We start from the raw sequence: 23,588 nt of genomic DNA, 5'->3' as shown, positions 1-23,588 counted from the left end.
CAGCGTGTCACAATATCGACCGGCCGCGTCAAATGTCACCAGCGGTGCCCTCACAGTCCGGCTCAGAATGAGTCTCGAGTTGCAGTCTGAGTGACTCCACAACTGAAGAGCCTGAACCTGCCGCCTACCACAACGGGCTCAAATGCAGACGTCATTGATGACCTGCTAGGCTGCGCTGTGCTGATTTCTGCCACCGTTACATTTGAAGTTTTTACAGACATCAACAGTGCGGTGTTGTGTGCCGAACTGAAGGATGGCGAAATAATTGAGCAAGTTCTCCCACCGGCACATCATAATGATGATGTGCCGTTGCTCCGGAGCCTTCATATGTGGGCTCGAGCCTTTGCAGTCATTGCATTGGCGTACGGCGACAGCAACAAACTGGCAGAAATACAGGCGTACTTGGTCTGGGATCGTTGTAAGTTGGTTAGACTTTATCTCAGACTGCCAGCAGAACAAAAATTTGCAGACTTTTGCCCAAGGTTGGGCTCCACTAAAATAAAATTTACTTGAAATTTCGTGATGGTCTAAACTGCAGGTGCATTTCTCGTTCACTTAGCGTGCAGGTGACCTTGACTCCATGACACTTTCAGGTTAAGGTGTGTTTCGCCCGTTCTGTTCACAGCTTTATTGACTTTATGACTACATGCTAACTTGCACCGTTCTGTCTGTCTAGCATGCGCACACAGAACTTACTAGGCAGTCATAGTAGTTGCAGGTGATTGCCTGCGGACCCAAACTTCACATCATGCACGTAACTGTCAGTCCAGTCCCTGTATATCATCATATGCCTGATTGCCTATGTGGTCCACTGGTACAAACATTTTGAGGGCGAACTTCTCGTAACAGCCTGCCACCCGCCACATCTGCCTGTTAGGCCTAACCAGTGCTGCTTCATCAGAGTTGGTGGCCAAAGTTGCAATTTGGTGCAGAATGCAGGATACAGAGATGGTAAGGCCATCGTCGGCAGAACAGCTAAGGCTGTCTAGGAGTGACATGTGGAATTTAGCGAAGACATGTCTATGCCATTTAGTGAAAGTTTTTTTTCCTCATGTTCTTGCTTTCCAAAGTGCGGGTGAAGGCCTTACACATGTAGATACAGTACAGTCGAAACCCGCGATAACAAAATCCCACGACTCTGAAATTCTTGCGACAACGAAATATTTTCGCATCATCCCCTGCAAACACCTATAAGATTCAATACATTTGTACCTCTCGCCAACGAAATGTTGCTGTACTACAATCCTGCATCAACGAAATGTGCTGGAACATAACAGTGTATATTACCTACTCGTGCCAGGTTAGCAGCCCATAAAATGTGCTCAAATGTGATTGCTTCGTTCTAAAATTGCGTAAAACACCACCACATTACACTTACGTGGTCACCGCCATGTTTGTTTACAAAAACAACCAAACCCCGGACACACGCCATGGCTGCCATCTTGTTTGTTGATTGCCCATTTGAAGCGCCAGCATGTTGCTACTGACATGTAACGATGGTTTTCGCACACCTAGCGCAGTGTGTATGTGTGCCACAGCGAGAAAAATGCAGCAAAAACAAGTAAATCAACCTCTCACCAATGTGGAATTCTTTATGGCACTTGAGATGGCGGTCGCAGCATGGAGTGCTACGCATCGAGCCGTGATCGAACGAGTGTCAAGGAACGCTGGTTTTGGTGCCACCCGACAGGCATCGCATGCAGATTTGGCGCCGGATGTGGATTTGCGCGAAGGAGCTGTATTTTCGATCGACTTCCTTCGGGTGTACGAAATACGATCACTTTCGCGCTCGGCACTGGACGCGTCGGCTTCTACGAGTGACAGCATGCAGTGGAGAAATGCTGCTGCATGCGTGGAGTACTGTTGCTTTGCGTCTGGTGCCAAGTTACGCAATAGCTCACAAAAGTGATCGTACCTACAAAAGCAATCTACCGAGAATACTGCTCCACGGCAGTGCTGCCACTTCTGATCGACGAATGCGGTGCACTTTGTACTGGCGGCAGTGAGGTTCTATATCCTCAAGCAAAGCTTGCCAAAGTAGGCTAATGGAATTTCGACAGTAAAGTTTTGTTCCTCAATGCATTACCTATCTGTGCTGTCTCATTTCGCAACAACAAAATTCTGGTGAAAGCGAATTTTTTTGCATTTCCCGCCGATTTCATTATTGCGAGGTTCAACTGTACGTTCCTTTCACGTAGCCCTGATCGTGATCTCATTTTGCCAATATACCGGCGCGTATGGAAATAACAAATATTGGGTGTAGTGAAGGTGCACTCAAACCTTGTTATAGTGAAACAGGATATAACAAAGTAAATGAAATTCCCCTTGAAATTCTCCATAGAGATCCATGTATTTAAAACCTTGTTTTAATGAAGTAAAATTGCCCTGCCAATGGATATAGTGAATCAGATTCATCTCCAAAACCCAAAAGGTCCCCAACCGTCTCGGGCCGAGTACTTTCTGGCACTCGTTCGCCCTGGCAGTTCAAGACTCCCGCGTCCCCACATTGAATGCGTCGTAGAGTAATGCTGGTTCTTCTCATTGCCGCGCGTAGCTGTGCAGCTGCGCACAAGCAGCAGCTCACTATTGCACTTCTCCACTGACCTCTCTCTCTCTCTCTCTCTCTCTCTCTCTCTCTCTCTCTCTTGCACGTGCCTGGTTGCGTGAGCCGCATGCCTGCATGCTGCTGTGCAAATGCGTTCGTTTCTGCATTCGAATGCGTTCGAACAATCGTGTTTGTGCATTCATTCCGTTGCGTGAACAGCCGGTGAGCGCATGAAACGTCCACGCAGCTAGCCGACCCCGAGCGAAAGAGGAACAGGCCAAGAGGTTTTGCCCTCTGATTAACCCTGCCATTAGGTGGCGTCAGCAGTGCAACACTCGCACCATCTCTCATGCTAATCTGGAACCATACCCCCTGCTGGTGGCACTTAGCTATACGGAGAAGCAAGGTTACAGGAGACACAAGCATCATGTGGGATAAACAACATCAGGGGATGCGTGAAAGTCGAGCGTCCGCACACAGTGAAGCACAGTACCATTCATGCTACTTTTGTGTTTGTAAGTGCCTGTGTGTATAGGATGCTTATTATCAATAAATTATTTGCACTTGGACCTCAAGGAAATGTACACCTCTGTAGCCAAAGCTGACAGTGTTTTTTTGTCAGTTCAACATTGCAGATAGTACTTGCAAAATTGTGATTTCTGTAACATGTATAGCGACCCTTTAGGACTTAGGATTGTGGTTGAATTAAAAGGCGAGTTGATTCAAGTGACATAATCACAAAAGTCAGCTGTATGTCAGTCAGTCAAGCTAACGTTCTGTTTGTAGCATATCCCATTTCATCTTCCTAAAAGGCCAACTGCAACAAAGAGTTGGACCCCATAAAAAGCCTTGTTTAAGATAATCTAGTTATTGAGGAGCCTCCACACAAAATTTGATGTGTGAAATACGAGCAGAAGCATCACGAAGAGCTCACATAACAAGTAGTTTTTGGTACTGAAAGAACAACAACAAAAAAAATAACACGGCCATTACTACGTGCTGACAGGGAAGCATGACCTAATGTGCGGCTCTGCGGCACGACCTCTGAGATAGCAAGGGTGCATTCGTGCAACCTCGGATGCCACACTGCTACATAGCGTAGATACTGTGGTGCCCACAAGGTGCTGTGACGAGTCCTTTTGCCGCCGAAAAGCTTGGGCTATCACATGCTCTAATTGGTCTCTGTGCTTCTCCAGGCGTGGGTGCATGAGCCAGCCTGAGTGCCCGGTGCCCCCACGGGGCACTAAAATATCTTTCGGACATGACATGCTGGGATGTATGTCATAGCTATGCCACCAAGGGCACACATCGTCTGCTGAGGTGTTGTGTAAATGCCGCTAAGAAAAAAACTAGTTACCAGCTTTGCTGCTTCGCCAAGATTGGCTCAATGGTGTATACTTGTCATTTATAACAAATTTAGCCAAGTAAGATTTTGTTGCAGTTGGCCTTTACGTGCTGTATTATTTCATTCTGAACTCTGTGCCAAATGGGAATCACAAGTCTACAATACATTGTCCTTGCATTGCAGGAAGGTGAAGTGTACGCCATTGAAACCTTTGGCAGCACGGGCAAAGGCTACGTGCACGATGACATGGAGGTGTCTCATTACATGAAGAATTTTGATGCTGGTCGTGTGCCGCTGAGGTAAGCAAAGTGAAGAGCCCGGGTCACTCATGGTGCATGTATAAGTGAGCCACAAACCTTTCAAACCAATCAACAGCAGTCAAATGTAGTAAAACCTTGTTACTACATACCCGCTTGAAACATAGTAATGACAAATTCCTGGCCCAGTCACCCTAGAACATAATGTATTTATTGGCTCACCACTAAAGCCAAATGACTATTGGTTAGTGCCTACCACGATCACTTTTTGTCGTGTAATGGTCATCTGCGTCACCTTAGCTCGCGCTGTGGTCAGCGCCAAGCTGTGCCACAAACATTTTTATGCCTTTTTGGAAAGTACGGTGACAGGTCGACAAATGATTCTTGCTTTGGTTCGAATGCGATGATGCCTCTACGGATAAGCATCAGAAATGCATGGAAGTGCGGTGATGGCCTCAGCAAGGACTGTAACATCTGATGGGCGTGCCAGTTCGACTTATCACCGCCAACGTTATCACAATAAGCATCTTCAGCTGCCTGCTCGCCAGTGTGTGTGGCGGGCACAGGGCTTAGCTGCTGTTGTAAGCTTACTGCACATGTTTAATAGGCAATAACCCAAAAGCACCTCCGTTCTCTGCCATCTCATTGAGCAGGACCGCTTCAAGTGCATGTCACTTTCAGAAGTGAAAGTAGCCCACCGTCAGTGCATTGGCTCGACAAGATACGCACTGCAAGCGTGCACAGCCAGGAGTGGTGCGGTCACGTAGAAACCTGACTGCACTTGCACAGTGCAGGTCTGCCAGCAAACGCACATGCACATGGTACAGGGACAGTATTCTCAAGCGATCGCTTTTGCATATTGTTTCACTTTTGAAAAATTTCACGAGAGTCGGCACTGGGCGTAGTATACAGCCGACAGCGCTATTGGCACTATGCATGGGTTGCGAGCCTAGCACATTGTCAGAAACGCTATCCACTGTACGTGCACAAGGCTGGTAGCAAGTTGTGCAAAAATGAAACTATTGACACGTGTACTTATCTTTATCGGGCGACCACATTTCGCCGCCTAAAAAATGTTATCGCACAGCGTGGGACGCGCCTGCATGTATCCGAAGTTTCTGGAAGGTTATCGATGCTTCTATCCGGCTGTCTGTTCTCGCCGAACCTTGTGTTATCAGATTTCACCGCGTGACGCGAATGGTGTAGAACTTTGTAGAAGGCACGCGGGTCCCAACGATTAGTCAGGAACATTCGACGACTGCTGTATAAAAGTCGACGCGCTTGACCAGCTGATCAGATTTTCGACGATCGCCGACCGTGTTCGCTGCTATCGTTGTGCTACAAGTGTAGCCTGTTTTTGCGGGCACAGGTTCGCCCAATAAAAGTTAGTTTTGTCTTGCACAGTATTGCTACTGTGTTCTTGAACGTCACCACCACGTGACATCTGGTGGAGGTGCTTGTGCGTTCATGTACCGAACGCCCCCGCAAAGCCGCGATCCAAGCCCAAAGCCCAATGACAAAACCAACATCGCCCAAGACCAGCGTGCTAGCCGCAGACTGCAAGGACTGCCCCTAGAGCACGGACTTCTACCTGAGACGACAAAGAAGATCGTGGTCAAGACAACCCCAATGGCTGCCCCAGCATCCCCCGTTATCCTACAACAACCTCGGGATCCACCGACCTTCCATGGAGCAGCGACTGAAGACCCGAAATCCTGGCTGGAGACCTACGAACGAATTGCGACATTCAACAACTGTGACGTCGACGACAAGCTGCGGCATGTCTACTTCGCCTTAGAAGACGCCGCCAGAATGTGGTTTGAGAACAGGGAGTCGACCTTGACAACGTGGGACCTGTTCCGTAGCAGCTTCCTGCGCACCTTTACAAGCGTCGTGCGCAAGGAAAGGGCCGAAGCTATGCTGGACGCCCGAGTGCAGCTACCAAACGAGAATGTTGCCATCTTTACAGAAGAAATAAGCAGTCTATTTCGCCACACCGATCCTGAAATGCCCGAGGAGAAGAACCTCCGCCTACTCATGCGTGGTGTGAAGGAGGAACTTTTTGCCAGAATGGTACGAAGCCCACCAAAAACCGTCGACGAGTTTCTTCGCGAGGCCACCAGCATCGAGAAGACACTCGAGATGCGAAACTGGCAATTCGACCGCCGCCCGAACACGACAAGCTACGCGGGAGTTCAGCCCACCGACGACCTGCGCGATACTATCCGAGCGGTCATGCGGGAGGAGCTACAGAAGCTGTTCCCGTCATCACAGCCTCAAGTGACTTCGATTGCCGACGCCGTGCGTGAGGAGCTCCAACAACAACTCAGAGTAGCCCCTGAATCGCCTCAGCCGCAAGCGATGACATACGCCGCTGTAGCCCGCCGTCACGTTCCCCCTCCACGCCCACGGCCAGGACCAGTGACTACACAGTTCCGTCGACCACCATCAACCCCGCCACCAGCACGCCAACCCGTCAACCCACGCAGCATTCCAGGGAAGACTGACGATTGGAGCGCCCCCGACCACCGCCCGCTCTGCTACCACTGCGGAGAAGCCGGCCATGTGTACCGCCGATGCCCATACCGGGAGATGAGACTGCGAGGTGTCGCCGTTAACGCGCTGCGACCACAGCTTGGTGAATGACCTCACGATATCGCCGACTACCTCGCCGCCACTCAGTGGAGCGCTCGACGACCGTCCCGTTCGCCATCACCAGGCCGCTACCTGTCGCCACAGCGCCGACCATACACTGGCCCAGCCCGGGGCCGGTCAGCGACCCCGTATCCGGAAAATTAAAAGCAGCAACCGATGGAGGTGCGGTTGCTGTTCGTCAAACTGACGAAGATCCTCCGCCGCCGACGAAGACGCCGAATAGACTACCTCGACGACATAATGACACGCCGCCGTATCGACGAAGTGTGGAAGCAAAGAGTACGACGACGAAAGACAACCTGACAACGCCACGTACCAGTCACAGGTCCACGCGACGCAGCCGTGATCCGACGCCAAGACCTAACTGTAACGCAAGACAAAGAACCACCAACCTCGACATGCTTCTCGACGGCCACGTAGTCACCGTCTTAGTAGACACAGGAGTTGATTACTCCGTTATGAGTGGACACATCGCTGCCCAGTTGAAGAAAGTAAAAACTGTATGGGAAGGCCCTCAAATTCGGACTGCTGGAGGACACCTCATTACGCCGACTGGAATCTGCACGGCAAGAATCACCGTTCATGACTGGACCTACCCTGCTACCTTCGTTATCCTCCAACAGTGTTCACGAGATGTCATTCTCGGCATGGACTTCCTGAATCAACATGGCGCAGTCATCGACCTGAAGTCAAAATCGATAACACTGTCGCAAGATCAAGCGATACCACCGGAGAGCTGTCGTAGTCACCACGCCTTGAGTGTGCTCGAAGATCAAGTGAGCATCCCGCCGTGCTCCAGCATTATTATTTCCGTCGGCACCGAAACACCCGCTGACGTAGAAGGCGTCATCGAGGGCGACCAATATCTACTGCTCGACCGTGAAATTTGCGTCGCAAGAGGGATCGCTTGACTCCACGGAGGGCAAGTGGAAGTTATGCTAACCAACTTCAGCTAAGAGTTCAAGCACATCAACAAGGGCACGACAATCGCATACATTGAGGAAATTAGGGAAACCAGCAATGCCTTTGTCCTCTCGGATTCTGCCGCATCTACCCCGATGAGCATAGTCCTCGAACCAGACTTCGACATGAATCCAAGCCTTTCTATGAGTAAGCAGCAACAGATCAGAAGTCTTCTCCGACGATACAAAGACTGCTTTTCGATGTCATCAAGGATTCGACAAACACCAGTTGCAAAGCATCGCATAATAACCGAAGAGTGCGCTCGACCACTCCGCCAGAGCTCTTACCCAGTTTCGACGTGAAAACGTAAAGCTATTAGGCAACAAGTCGACGAAATGCTGCGCGACGACATCATCCAGCCGTCAAAAAGCCCGTGGGCCTCTCCTGTAGTTCTGGTGAAGAAAAAGGATGGAACCCTACGCTTTTGCGTCGATTATCTTCGACAACAAGATCACGAAGAAGGATGTTTACCCCCTTCCACGGATAGACGATGCATTAGATCGGCTCTGCAACGCTAAATACTTCTCGTCGATGGACCTCAAGTCTGGCTACTGACAAATAGAAGTCGACGAGAGAGATCGCGAAAAGACCACCTTCATCATGCCAGACGGCCTCTACGAGTTCAAGGTCATGCCATTCGGACTGTGCTCGGCGCCTGCAACGTTTCAGCGCGTCATGGACACGGTGTTAGCAGGATTGAAGTGGCACGTGGGTCTTGTTTACTTGGATGACGTCGTTGTCTTCGCCGGAAATTTCGACGATCACCTAGGCGGCTTGCGACAGTGTTAGAGGCCATCAAGTCATCAGGGCTCACTCTGAAGCCAGAAAAGTGCCGCTTCGCTTACGATAAGCTTTTGTTCCTAGGCCACGTCATCAGCAAATCAGAAGTACGCCCCGACCCACAGAAGACAGCTGCCATCGCAAAGTTCCCGCAGCCAACCGACAAGAAGGCAGTGCACAGATTCCTTGGAATGTGTGCCTACTATAGGCACTTTGTCAAGGACTTTTCACGCATCGCGGAGCCGCTAACACATCTAACTAAATGTGATGTCGAGTTCAAGTGGGAAACGCCGCAGGCCGAAGCATTTCAAGAACTCAAACGACGCATGCAGTCGCCGCCGGTACTTGCACACTTCGACGAGGACGCTGATACCGAAATCCACACTGATGCCAGTAGCCTAGGCCTCGTTGCCATCCTAGTCCAGAGGAAAGAAGGAATTGAACGGGTGATATCGTATGCTAGCCGGTCGCTGTCAAAAGCGGAAAGCAATTATTCTACGACTGAAAAGGAATGCCTCGCCATCATTTGGGCTACAGCTGAATTCTGCCCTTACCTCTATGGCAGGCCATTCAAAGTCGTCAGCGACCATCACGCGTTGTGTTGGCTAGCTAACTTAAAGGACCCTTCAGGAGGGCTGGCGCGGTGGAGCCTCAGACTGCAAGAATGACGTCACGGTAATATACAAGTCCGGAAGAAAACACTCCGACGCCGACTGCTTATCACGCGCCCCCATCGATCCCCTGCCGCAAGACGACGAGGACGACGACGCCTTCCTTGGGATAATAAGTGCGGAAGACTTCGCTGAACAGCAACGAGCAGACCTTGAGCTAAAAGGCGTCATCGAGTATTTGGAAGGGAAGACCGACGTTGTCCCTAGGGCATTTAAGGGGGGAGGAGCCTCTACACTTGAAATACAACTTTTTTATTTGTGGACAGATCTGAACGAAATTTTCACACTTTGTGTATTTTAATATGCAGATTCTAAAAATATAATTAATTTTGCCACAGGATAAGTAGTTTCTGATACACTCTAAATGCATTGTATAAGCTGAGTCCTTTGTTTGGAGGAAAATTAGCATCTAAACAGAAAGCCCTAACACAGTAATTTGAGTATAAAGACTATCTAGAATGTTCAGGGAGTGCCAATAGGTATTATTCAATGTTCTAGGCTAATCTGAGCAAGAGTTAGAGCTCATCAAAGTTGTGAGAAAAAAATGCCATCTTGACATGTCAAGCACCTGACCCATTTCAAAAACTTTTTGAGAAGAGTGCTGCTTTGAAAAGGTGCATATTGCTTACTGCATACATTTATCTTTCTGGCAAAAAAAAAAAATTAATTTGATAGCTGAAATAGGACAGAAGCTATTTTACCTCCAAAATTGGAAGTCTGTCGGAATTGTTGTTTTGAGAAATCAAGGAAAAACATTCTGCAACATTTTTATTGAGAACATACCAATAAAATCTCAAGGAAATTCACCAGGGGCATAATCTCGATACATCCTATCTTTTTGCCGCTTTTTCACCAGCTTCCTTGCGCTCAAAGAGGCTTCTCGCTTCTTGCTGGAGTTAGCACTTCGAAGGTCCGGCGCTCCGAACGTTTTCCGGCGCTCGCTGCGCGCTCGCTACTTTCTTCAGTCGTGACGGAAACGGTGCCTGCACGATCTGTGCCAACGCGCGTGGCGTGGGCGGACGAAGTGTTGACGCTAGACGTGCCAGTTTGCAGCTCGGAACTCAATCCGGTAGAATGTCCAGGCAGACCGGCAACTCCGCGAGTATGACAGGCCTAGCCGCCTTCCGTCGCGCATTCCACAGCCGCTTGACGCGTGGTAGCCTTGAGACGACAATCTTTTCCAGCCATCCGGGCAGCGAAATGAGCATCTTATCAAATGTCGCGAAGCAAGCGGCTGAACAAACGTAGACAGCGGCGCGATGAAACCAGAGATAAACAAACGTAGCGAGACGCGAGAGCGGTCGAGCGCGCGCCGACGAGCACCGAACCAATAGGAGCGAGGCGCGCGGGGGGTGTGCGCGCTTTGGCCAATCGGCAGCACGGACGCATCCTCCAGAAATGACACGATAGCGTCGGTTTCCCTTCACTGACGCCATTTTGAACTGGTGCAAAATGCGCACAAAGAAAACAGCTTCAAAACAAGCGCAAGATGGCGGCCATCGGCCACCGCGTTCGCAAATGGTGACGGCGCGAAGTTTGAACATTTTTGACCAAATTTTGCTGATATCGCGTTCACCCTGGCCTCTTTAAGCGCGATTTTTTATTATTTTCCGATTAAATTTAGCTTCTAGATTTCGCGGAGGGATTCTTCAATGTATAAACGTAGCGAAAATGCACTTTTCCGAAAATCAACTTTTTTGTGATTTTTTGCCGTTTCAAGACCCGCGTCCCCCCTTAAGCGCGGGTTGTCTTCGTTCACGCTACAAAACAACCTGCTTGTGAAGAAGAACTTCTCACCAGTCCGCGCCAGCTACCTTCTTGTTGTACCGTCAGCGCTGCGTCCAGAAATACTGCATGCCCTACACGACGATCCAACCGCTGGGCACCTCGGATTCTCCCGGACGCTGTCGAGAATACAGGAAAGGTATTACTGGCCGCGTCTGACCGCCGACGTTCCCCGTTACGTCAAAACATGCCGAGACTGTCAGCGACACAAGACACCACCGACAAGGCCAGCAGGATTACTACAGCCGATCGAACCTCCTCGCTGACCATTCCAGCAGATTGGGATGGATTTGCTAGGGCCGTTTCCGATGTCAACATCCGGGAATAAGTGGATCGTCGTGGCGACGGACTATCTCACCCGCTTTGCTGAAACTAAAGCTCTACCAAAAGGCAGCGCAGCTGAAGTGGCGAAATTTTTCGTCGAGAACATCCTGCTGCGACATGGTGCCCCAGAAGTCCTCATCACCGACAGAGGAAGGGCTTTTACAGCTGAGCTCATTACAGCTTATTACATTACAGCTGAGCCATTCTGCAGTACAGCCAGACAAGCCACAGGAGGTCAACTGCCCACCATCCGCAGACGAACGGTCTCACGGAGCGCCTGAACAAGACCCTCGCCGACATGCTAGCAATGTACGTCGACGTCAAACACAAGGCGTGGGATGCGGTCCTGCCGTATGTAACCTTCGCTTACAACACGGCGGCGCAAGAAACAACACAGATCACGCCGTTTAAGCTGGTTTGCGGCACGAACCCGACGACGACGCTCGACGCCATGCTGCCCCACGTCACTGATGAAGAGAATGTTGATGTCGCTAGCTATCTCCAGCGTGCCGAAGAAGCCCGACAGCTCGCCTGCCTACGGATCAAGAACCAACAGAGGACCGACAGCCGACACTACAACCTCCGCCGACGCTCTGTTGAGTACCAGCCCGGCGACCGTGTTTGGGTTTGGACCCCGATATGCCGACAAGGACTGAGTGAGAAACTATTGCGCCGCTATTTCAGACCCTACAAGGTCATTTGACGTATTGGCGCACTGGACTATGAGGTCGTGCCAGACGGAATTTCGCATTCACAGCGGCGCCGCGCACGATCTGAAGTGGTCCACGTGGTGCTTCTGAAACCCTTTTACGGATGCTGACGAACTTCCTTATTTTGTTGTTTTCTTTGCTACGGGTGTTTTTCTTTATTACTTTCGTTTGTATGCAGCATCGGGTCGATGCTTTTTAAGAGGGGGGTATTGACACGTGTAGTTATCTCTATCGGGCGACCACGTTTTGCTGCCTAAAAAATGTTATCGCACAGCGCGGGACGCGCCTGCATGTATCCGAAGTTTCTGGAAAGTTATCGATGCTTCTATCCGGCTGTCTGTTGTCGCCGAACCTTGTGTTATCAGATTTCATCGCATGACGCGAATGGTGTAGAACTTTGTGGAAGGCACGCGGGTCCCAACGCTTAGTCTGGAACATTCGACGACTGCTGTATAAAAGCCGACGCGCTTGACCCGCTGATCAGATTTTCGACTATCGCCGACCGTGTTCGCTGCTATCGTTGTGCTACAAGTGTAGCCTGTTTTTGCGGGCACAGGTTCACCCAATAAAAGTTAGTTTTGTCTTACACAGTATTGCTACTGTGTTCTTCAACGTAACCACCACGTGACACTATCTCTGAAAGTGATTGCCCAAAAATACTACTTCAGCAAGCATCCCGGCACAGTCATGGTGTGTCCTTAGTAGGTGACGTGTTGTATGCAAGCCACATGGGACAATTGGTACCACGCAGCATCAGGTACAGTGTTTCCATGAAACGGTGTCTGTTATGCTGTGTAGCAGATCACTGTACAAACGCGCACTTGCGCATTGGGGAAAGCTGCATGAGTCGTGCGTACAGCCGCCATGTCTGCCGCTGTCTTCCCTGTCAAAGTTTCGAAATGCTGCTTTGGTATTGCTACCGTGGTGTATTGTCGCAAGGTCATGTGAGAGACCCAGAATTTTTTCCGTGCTTTGCCAAAAATAAAAAAATCCTCGTAGCATGTATCTTGGCCCCGCTTCTCTCGCACATGCTTGATTGCGTTACCACGAGCGAGTGCCCCTCTCCCTCTTTCCCTTTACTCGCGCAGAAAGGCGGCACTCGTGAAGCCACACTCTTTCTTGTCTCCCCCTCACACACTTTCACTCGCACCTAAAGCACAAGGTGCATGGGCCGCGATAGGAACATGTCGCCCTTGACTGCGACTTTATATGGAACATGATGCGGTGTCACTGCGGCAGTCACTCTTGTCACACTGTGCGATTTGAGAGGTATGTTTGCAAACAGATGCTTGTAATTCAGTCATTTGAACTTCGACGTCCGTGGAAGTTTCCATTTATCGTCTTGGCATTTTTTTACGGCAGAAGTGAAAATTTCATTATATTGAAATCGCATACAAACACACTTTGTTAAGTTGAGGTTCTAAATACATGGTGTTCAAGGGACAAGAGATTAGGAAAAGTGAAATACGCCGTTACATCAAGAATTTTGTTATATTGAACTTCGTTATATCTAGGTCTAACTGTAAATCATTAAAAAGTACACATTTGCTCATGTTCTCAATGATCATTCAGCTTATGAGCACTTGGTGAACATGCTGGCGGAGTGTTGCAGGCATCAGATTTAGTGCAGAGCTCATTGCTGGACGCTAGCGTTGTTTTTTTTTTTTTTCTTTTGTGATCAAAAGCTTCCACTTGTGTTCAATGAAGAACACTTTATGTAATTGCAGACATGCAGGCAGCACTCCGCTGTCACATTCACAAAATGCTGACAAGACCTGTTGTGCCGCTATAGTGAACTTGGATGAGTCTTGACAGCTACGTTAGAGGAAGCAGTTATTTCGGTGATGAAGATGCAACAAGAAACAATCCTTTGCAGTCATTCGGCTTTTCTCTGTGGCCCTTTGCATCATCAGCTTTGGCTTGCATGGCAAGCCAAAGCTGATAAATTGCAATACATTTGGTGTAATACATTGCAACACACTTGGTGTGAAAGTCGGTTCTCTGTGCTTTGCCCTCAGGAACAAAGGAAATGACGCAGGCACTCACACAAAAGCCATTTATTGCTGTAATTATGCAAAAAAATGTCAGAGGCAATACAATGAGTAGTAGGTACATCAAGGACACTATGATAAGTAGGTGTGTGAATACTCGAATATCAGTGAGTCGAATATCTACTATATTTGATTTTTCACATATTTGATCAACGACCGATTTGAGTCAATGACCACTTTTTCGGACATGCCCGAAAATTCGGTTGCCTTTGCGGCACCACCACATACCCCATAGAGCGAACGTATAAATACATTTGAAATTTCGGTTGCAACATCTCTTTGTCCTCCGATTTTCTGGCTTTGTTGCCATGATCACAGGTCTGAAATGGCATTAATTGAAGCCACCACTGCCGCCATTTTGATTATCTTGCAACATCGAACTCGCGTTCCTGCGCACCGATTCACTGGCAGCCATAGTCACCACTGCGGCAATGCTAGGCCTAGCTGCTTCGACTTTTGCTACCAGGCTTCCTGCTGTTCTGTACTGTATTTCATTAAAACAAGTTTCTACTGTCAGCAATGGTGCCAATTTAGCCTCTGTAATTCGCTGATCGCTACGAAGTGCAGAAAGCATGAAGTGTTAACTGATGCCAGTTCCCAAAATCAGCTTCGCCGCAATACAGCGATTTTACGCGGTGGAGCATGCATGATGTATTGCAATGAAGTATACTAAGAGTAAAAAGGGGCCACTGTCATGGGACACAGTAAATATTCCTCAATAATAAATGAGTGCACCCGCCGTCGTGGGTAATGGTACCATTACCGATATGTCTATCAAGTGTACTGGCAAGCCTTCAAAACTATTTCAAATGTGCCTGTGGGGCAGTGAAAGGTGTCATTCATTTTCTCTGACGTTTTCGCTACCCCTAGGGAGTCTGCAAAATCTGATGTTGACTGTATTCGGTGTAAGGGCATGTGCAGTCCCACATATTATGTACACTACAGAGTCTCTCATGCTTGATGCCGCCCAAGCGAGCATTTCACTTTGTTTTAGGCAAAAAAGGAGCGTTGGGTGCAGCGGACAGACTGCACAGGCTGACACGGTAGTGGATTCTGTCCCTGCAAGCGCTCTCTGACCTTGGCCCAATGTGGGGATCACACACACAGCACCCGAGCATCGCAATAGGCACCGGGCGCAGGATAAGTTTGGAGCGGTGGCGCTTCGTGCGGCAGTGCCATGAATCTAATGGCATGTGACAGCCGGGTTGAGTGCAGCAGGTGCTACCGCCAGAAATGTTGGTTGAATATTCCATCATTTCTTCTGTTTTGCGCTGCTGAAATACTTCGAGGAACCAAATAAGAACAACCATGTCACATTTTGAATGCACAAACAGTTACTGAATTATGACTATCGGTTCTCATCGCGGCCTCACCATATGAAATGGCGGAAAGCCCGGATATGCACGGTCTTTAGGCAGTTGTACGTACAATGCTCTACAATTGAAACACGATACGCTTAGCGCATGGTTGAAAGCACTTTTTGCGTCGACTATGAGCTCTGGGGACACCGAGCTGATGCATTGTTGTAACAGGTGAAAGTGAGAGCCTTTGTGATGCATTGTGGCTGCATTTGGTCCTATGGCAATTGCCCAGCGCACACCAGTGGGGCAAAAAGAAAGCTATGGCCGCCGCGCGCTCCGAGTACTGTGTTCCAATTGCTGAACACTGCACATTCTGATGCTGCTTTGCTTTTGTCTAGTTCTAACATTAATAAAGGAGCCGTTCATATGCAAGAGCTTCGTGTTCCATGTGAGTTGCGTGTCTTCGCCTCCTAAGGTGCAATTGCTCTGGAGTTTGGCCACTAAAGCCAATGCTCAGATTTGTAGTCGTCATTTTGCTGTCCCTTCTGTGGCCAAGTCTTTCTTTCCTTTAGGGTGTAGTTTCCTTCCTCTGACTTTCCAACTCTGGTTGCGTCCGACGCATCATAGTTTATCATAGCAATAAAAGCCTTGCATGCTTGGGTTCAACACGGTGACACAATAAGTGGCCACTAGTGCTGTTGCTCATGACTGTATTATGTCAAAACTCTTTATTACTGCTTCTCGGTGTGTCGTTGGTTCAGCACACTTGTTCAGCTCATGATGAATTTGCAACACAGAGCATTTGCATGTTTCTTTCGGACAGGCTTCCACGTTCCAAGCAGCTGCTGGGCGTCATCAACCAGAACTTTGGCACTCTGGCCTTCTGCCGCCGCTGGCTTGACAGGCTGGGCCAGACAAAGTACCTCATGGCTCTCAAGGATCTCTGCGACAAGAGCATTGTGGACCCGTACCCGCCTCTGTGCGACACCAAGGGGTGTTACACGGCCCAGTTTGAGCACACCATCCTGCTTCGCCCGACGTGCAAGGAGGTTATCAGTCGTGGAACAGACTACTGAGATACCCCAAAAGTGCTGGTGTTGTTATAGACCATCCCGCCACACAGCAGTGGTCTAGAACGCAAGCTAGCAATGCAGCTGAGGTACTGCTCCTCCGAATGACAGTAATTTTTAGTGTCTTGCATACTCCTTCATTTCTGGGTGTGTGTTGTGCAGCCCACTGGTAAAGGCAACTTGCAAATGCACGGCTCACAGTTTGGGAGCTCACCAGGTGCAGTTGCCAGCTGAAGCAATGCCATTGAGCTGTGCCACTGCGCACTGGAGCCTGTGTCATGTAGTGGAAGTCTGCCTTAAAACTGGGCACCTCCAAACTTGCCACAGTGCAATATGTGTACCTGTGCTCACACGTTCTCTTTTAAAGTAGACTGCACGGTACACTGAGGGCTTGAGAACTTTATAGGAGGATTTTGGAGACAAATTTAGTGGCCATTAGAAACATGCAAGAATGTAGCTGGCAAGGACAGAAGCATTTTTCTGATTGATTGGAACTAATTTGCATTTTTGGGCATCCGCATGAACTCATGACTGTGTACGTTTAGCCCTGTTGTTAACTGGTGCCTGATTTAGGTTGCGGAACTGTGAATATTGCAGAAATTGTAATGTTGGAGCTATGTGGGATAGTTGTTTTTGCCAAGAAAAGAGTGAGTAGTTTTCAAAGGAAAAAAGAAAGATAGAAAGCCCGAGAAAGATTTCATTTGAATTTCACATTACCTCTTTTCTTGACCTTTTTTAACCTGCACTTATTGTCTCGTGGCCACAGGTCATAAAATTAACAGGTGTCATTATAGTTGTGGGATGAGTTTGTGGAATTCTAGGTGTTATTCTCTTGAAAGTAGAGCACATATACACATGGTTGGTGCACCGACAACATGATTGCGCATTAGTTCTTTTTCTCATTTTTTTCAATGGGGCTTGAGTTGGGAGGGTCCCATCATTACCACAGGCAATTGCTTTCTGGTTGTGTTGGTGTTGCACTTGTGCTGCTGGCATTATAAAAAGCTGAACATTTTCTTTTTTATCACCAGCTTTTATTTATGCAGAGCATTAACATTGGAAGAAAACTTTATCACAATGCCACCTTTGAGACTGGCCTACAAAATTTGCCAGTAGCATGCTAACTTGCCTTTTAGATCACTGCCTGCTCTCTTGCTGTTGTGCTTCCTTTATTTGGAAGCAAAGTTGATGCCCCATGTAGCTTCATGCTTGTTGATTAGTTTGTATTTTTGTTAAATGGTATATTCTGTTGACTCTGCTCTTTTTTGTTTGCTTCTTTCATCAGCCGGTTCTGGCATTTTCCCAGAGCACATATTTAGTGCAGGCTGTCACTAACTGGAATTGTACTAACTATGTCTGGGTAAGTTGGCTTGAATGACTGAACATACAACTCGTTTGGCTGCATATGAAAAGCACTGTATTGCAACTGCAACATTGAAACTACCCTTTGGGTTGCTTCTTATAGCTAAGGAAGGACGTGATAAGCTTGTGGGTTCATTTGTTCATCCAAGGGCAGTAATTGTCAATTTCGTGTGCAACAGTAACCAGCAGAGCCACCACGCTGATGCCTGTGATGCTAAGAGGGTGTCTCCATCTCCCCCATGATTGCTGTGTGCTATTTCTTTGCTGCATCACTTTGCACTCTGTGCAGGAAGGACAATGATGAAAGCAAGGCTGAGAACTTAAATAGCAGTTGTGATCCAGGGAATGGGTTAAACGTGTCTGTTCACTAGTTCATTTGCAACAGTCAACACTCATTGTGTTGGAGGTGCATCACTCAGAGCTGGGAGATGATGCATCATAATTCATAACTGATTGATAGAAAAGGGCTCCGCAAGGATGTCACAAAATCAAGCCACTCTGTTTCCGAGATTGTTCTTATATGCATGGATTGGAGTGAGAGGTAGTGAGTACCTCCTTGGGAATTTGAACAGGCCAGGCTGCACTGAAATGTTGAAAATTAAGCGGCCTTTATAAGCTAGGAAGTGCACCACTAAACGTGTATGTCTGGAAAAGCTTCTTACATGTTGCTCGAAATTATGAGAGCTTTTTATGTGCAACCAGGTGACCCACTATGTTCATGCAGTCTGCATACCTATGGCTAGTTTTAAGCTGTTGTTCGCAGTAATTGCAATATGGGAATCAGACACACTGGAGTATTGGACTTTTTTCTACATAAAGCAGCAAGTGCTTCTCGGTTTTCACAAAATCATGCAGTACTCTTGTGAACAAAGGGAACCCTAACAGGAAAATGAAGTTAGTATGACAAGACTGTTGCTGGGGCAAGGCACGTCATAGTACTCTTGATTACGGCCTTGATACATTTTTTTAAAATTAGGAATTATATTAAGATTTGATTGATTAAATGTGCAACGCTCTTGTAGCAAAAAATGACGTGCAGTGGTATTATATAAAATCAAGTCAAATCTCCCAATGTTTATTTTCATGTTTAAATGGCACTATTTCGGTTTCATTTGTTCATGAAAGTGAATTTTAATTGATGAAGCAGCTTATCGGAATGTTTCGTAATTCATTGAATAAAACCACTCCTAACTTTTAACGAGGATTTTAAGTGCTCTCTTCCAAGCCTGCACTTTTGTAGTAAGGTTCTCGTGCAAGTCAATTTAGCCCAGAAGGGGAGTTGGGGTGAGGATTTGCAAACATGGTCTTCATATGACAAGCATGCAGCATTTAACGGGTGCGTTACAAGCAAGTGTTCACATCTCCCCATTGGTTTAGGTGGATAACCAACCAGAACTATCGGTGTGTGTGCTTCATGCCTCCATTGTGCTTTGGCACTCACTGGGTGAAGACATGGAGTCCACTCTCAGCATATTTGTCTGCATCCACGTTTACACAAAGTGGAATGTACTGTTGTCTCTGATGAGCATTGTCATACAAGACAGACACCATCAGGTACAAAAGTTATCCGATCAGAGTACTCGGAGCCAGACTGAACTTGATGCTGTTTCATAATACTGTGCTCTTTGACACAGATCAGTCTGTTTTGATATAGCACAGCAGCTACCTCCAAACTGAAGAATCAGCCCTATGCGACCAAACACACAGCAGTTTTATGTGCCATTATATCGTGTATGGTCACAAGCTCTTCAGCTTGAAAACTTTTGCGTAATGGAGTGCTTAACACTCAACACAAAGCTGTAGTGGTCTTAAAAGACTTAAAAAAAAGATGTTTGTTCACGCTAACAGCCCATTGTTGGCAAGACGCACAGTTCTTGTGAAGCATTGACTGCTGTCCCTGCAGGGTATCTGTGGGTCCAGTGCCTATAGTTCCTTACAGAATCTGTAGGATGCAGCGTTGTGTTGCTTCCTTGGCCTTGTTACTGTACCCTTTCTTTTTTCTTCAAGCATTTTACACTTCTTTGTGCTTTCTTTCATGCCTTTAATTTGACGTAATTGTAATAACTACTATAATGACTTTGTTGAGGACTGCATCAGCACTTAATAAAGATGAGTGCATAATATGCTTGTTGAAAATATGGATTCTCTGTTGGTTAACTCTCTTTTACAAGATGCATACTTTATATATTCATTTGATAAATGTTTCTTGGTCACTGTTTTAGTGTATAATTAAAGTGTCACCGGATGTTATGAGGTAATGCATTTTGCAGCTTTAAAGTGGCAAGAAGATTGCCACTCTCTTTAAGTAAGACGGCAGTGCTTTTTACCATATTTAATTTGCACCAACGTGCTTTCTTGGCAAGCAGCAAAAAGTGTGAAACTTCAAGAGCTGCTTCTTAGCGCTCTTCAACCAGAAATAGCTGTCGAAACCAGAAGGTGTTGAAAAACTTTATGGACATTCTGTTGTTCTGCAACTGGATCTTATTTGTGGCCATTTGACAGGCATAGTTTTTGTCATATGTTATCATTACAATGCACTGGTCTTTACCTAAGTGAGAATTTCCAAAAAATACTGCTCACTGGATATGTGAGCTAACCATGCATCTCAATACTGAGCAGTGCTAATCCTCCATAGCACACACTTTCTTGGAAGTTGACGTAATGAAGCTGAACTGATGTGTTTAGTAATGCTTGCAAATACAGAGGAAAGAACTTTGCAAATTAGATTTATAATGCATTTGAATAAAGCTGCTAGAAATTAGAATTGTGATTTGGAAATGTGAATGCTGTCTAATTTTATTCAAAATTATACACAGCATCTCGCTAAACATCTGCATGAAAATAATTCTGTACTCATTATTTTTAATACTTTGTAGTTATGCAAGAAGTTTGCTTGCAGATCAGTGAAGGATGTAAAAGCATTGAACCCGGGAGGCGGTGTATAACTGCAACGGGTCCTGTTTGCCCATCGCTTCCTGGTTTAAGCAGTGCATAAACATCTTCACCCTAATTGTCATCAGATGGTTTGTTTCCACTTATCTTGAGGCATTCTCCGTCTTCTGTGGAAACTGCCTCAGTGCCTAAAGTTTGATTATATGGTTAGATATTGAGCGATGGTAGCTGCTGTTTTCTATCTTGTGCATTGCCATTTTTTTGAAAGTTTTATAAAGGCCTTTGTTTGCTCAATAAAAGTGTTCATGAGGCATGTTTTGAACTGGAAACTGTCAACCTGTTTGAATTTGTAGTCTTGTGTAGTTTCAGTTCCTTTGAATGCATGCTAAGAGCTGATTTGACTGGTACACAAACCAGGCAGGTCTGTTTTTCTGCTATGATGGCTCGTTGGCTAGGTTGGTCTACTTTCTCAGCTTTGGAACAGATAGCTGGGCCAGGTGACAAATTATTTTTTATCTCAGTTGAAAAACGAGAGTTGTAGACAAGATAGGAATTGCCTCCAGAACTGTTTTACAGCCACCTGTCTCAAAAGAAAGCAGATAAGAAGGGCACAGCAAAGGTAGTTAGAGGAGTCACAGTGAATAGGAAGAAAAAAGAAAAGATATGCTAATGTTGAGGATTGAATGATTTGGTTTAGCATGCTTTTCGATAGATATCGCAATGATTCATACAACACAAAGAAACACATATATACACACTGTGTGTGTGTGTGCCTCTTTCTTTGTGTTGTATCAATTAACTGCGCTGTCAATCAGCAAGAAAGGAAGATGCTAACAAGTCCAATAGGAGAGCTGGAAAAGCACTGAATGAGCTAGCGCTCAGACCAAATGCCCATCAGCAGAAAACACTCCAAAAGAGCAAGCTCTCCAGATTGCCAGAACAACCTTGATCCTGTGATTCATGGAACACTGAGAAAAGTAACGAATATTTTGCTTAACACAGAGGCAGTCCACCAAGGCATAATGCTGGAACAGCGTGAACAAAAACTCTAGGGGTGAACAAATATTTGAAAATTTCAAATGAATCGAATAATGCCCTATTTGATTCAGTCTTCGAACCAAATGGGGCATTAGTATCCAATTTAAAGTTTCCGGTGCTCGAATCGAATAGCTGGCATTAATAACTAAAATTGAATATCCAATAGTTGTTGAACAACGTAAGTCATTTAGTGTGCCCGGTCGAGCATAAAATTGAAGCAAAAGTGCAGTAAATTTTATTCTACAGCCATAGTAGTAGATATAAAACACAACTCGAGCGCACTATGACATTGAGAGAGCTAGCCTTTTCCTCCTAAGTCGCAGTTATTCGTATGCTGAAAAATGCTGGGTAGGGAACAAAAAGAGAGAAAGCACTTTATTGAAACGCGGAGAATTTCGTCTCCAAGAGATATAGGCGCCTATATGCTACTTTGCATAGGAAACGAGACTGGGAACAGAAGTGCCCTAGTAGGAGAAGGGCAGAAAAGAAAAAGAATATGTTCATCACTATTTACAGGTGAAACAAAGGTGATGGTGTTTGTATAAACAGGCTAGAGCTTGTCAATTAAGCCAGTGTCTCCAAGGGATAGAAAAATTAAAGCTTGGCATTGCTTTTTAGGAGAAGGCGAACAAACTTCCTATTTGTTCTGAAGACTTCATTTAGACTTTGTTTTAATAAATGCTTTGTAACATGCAGTGTTAGGACAGGAACTTGCTAACGTTCTGACTACGCTAGAGTGTGAATATTGTTTTAGAATAATGTTGAAAACTGCTGATCATTATTTTGAAGGATTTGAAAAGTTCAATATTCAATTCTTTTCTGGCAATATCGAAATTGCTCTAAAGAGTTGCTACTCGCGCACCACTACAAATGAACCAAAAATTCAGTCCCTCTACTATGTTTTCATTAATCTCCCGCAGTTTAGCTTGGGTCATTAAAAAAAAAAAAGAACGAAACATGGTTGGGTACCGTGAAGGGCCCCTGAGTATAGGCTCGTCAGATGTTCTCGGAGCATATTCTTGGAAGGCGGCTTTCTTCTATATCACTTTCAGTGCGCGTTTATAGGCTGGTTGAGCAAAACCGGATGACCTGATTGGCTGGTTGAGTAATACGTAACGCGAAGGCGATAGTTTCGGCCAAAGTGATCGTGCGAGAATACGTCTCCTACTTACACGCTGGATGTTGTAGAGGCTCTAAAGGGTCATTACCAGTGAGTGCTTTACCGTACGACTTTGAAAAGGGTTTAACAATGACGAAAACTGGGGCAAACGAAGCGTTGCGAGGAGATGGAGCGGGAGGGCGAGCTACGTTTCTCGCAGCAGAGGCGCTCTCGCACAGCCCCGACCAGCGCCCGCAAGTGACATTCCCTCCTGCCTTCCCTCTTATCACAGCCGAAGGGTCACGTGACATTTACGTAACGATTTCTCCATCCTTTCTCTCGATCTCCGTTTTCCTTGCTGCGGCGGCGGTTTGCGCGACGCCTGGTATTTCTTGAGGTCTCGGTATCGCAACTTCTGTTCCCCGGCCGGCACCACAGCTCCGGCTTCAAGCACCTCCTTACAGGCTTCTGGAGGACGCGGGGCGTGTGTCTAACCTGTAAATTCGCCGCCTGCCTGCCGCTGTCAGCCATGAGTGTGGCAGCCCCTACGACCTTGCCTGTCTTTATTTATTTATTTATTTATCTACTTATCTTCTCTTTTTTTCTGTTTATGGCCCCTTCCACAAGGCACAGAGTCGTGCTCTCCAAAGGGCTGCAGAAAACAGCCTAGCTCTCTTCCCCGCCAGTTGTTCCTGCGTTTCGCCCGGGAACATCGGGGAACGTTCGAGTTGTTAGCTGCT

The 23,588-nt window shown here is 46.9% G+C and overlaps 1 protein-coding gene across 1 annotated transcript in view; it reads left to right on the top strand.

Moving 5' to 3' along the window:
- Positions 1 to 21,040, top strand: part of und (methionyl aminopeptidase und) — a 46,127-nt gene extending 25,087 nt beyond the window's left edge. The window contains exons 11-12 of the mRNA XM_075696301.1: positions 4,074 to 4,189; positions 16,211 to 21,040. Coding sequence (XP_075552416.1) covers positions 4,074 to 4,189; positions 16,211 to 16,463 — 369 coding nt within the window. The 3' untranslated portion in view covers positions 16,464 to 21,040. The remainder of the gene's footprint in view (positions 1 to 4,073; positions 4,190 to 16,210) is intronic.
- Positions 21,041 to 23,588: the final 2,548 nt, after the last annotated feature.

Source organism: Dermacentor variabilis, chromosome 6, assembly GCF_050947875.1.
Source record: "Dermacentor variabilis isolate Ectoservices chromosome 6, ASM5094787v1, whole genome shotgun sequence".
NCBI classification, from domain to species: Eukaryota; Metazoa; Arthropoda; class Arachnida; order Ixodida; family Ixodidae; genus Dermacentor; species Dermacentor variabilis.
Note: the sequence above shows the minus strand (reverse complement) of the source record. Positions and strands in the feature narration are given on the sequence as shown.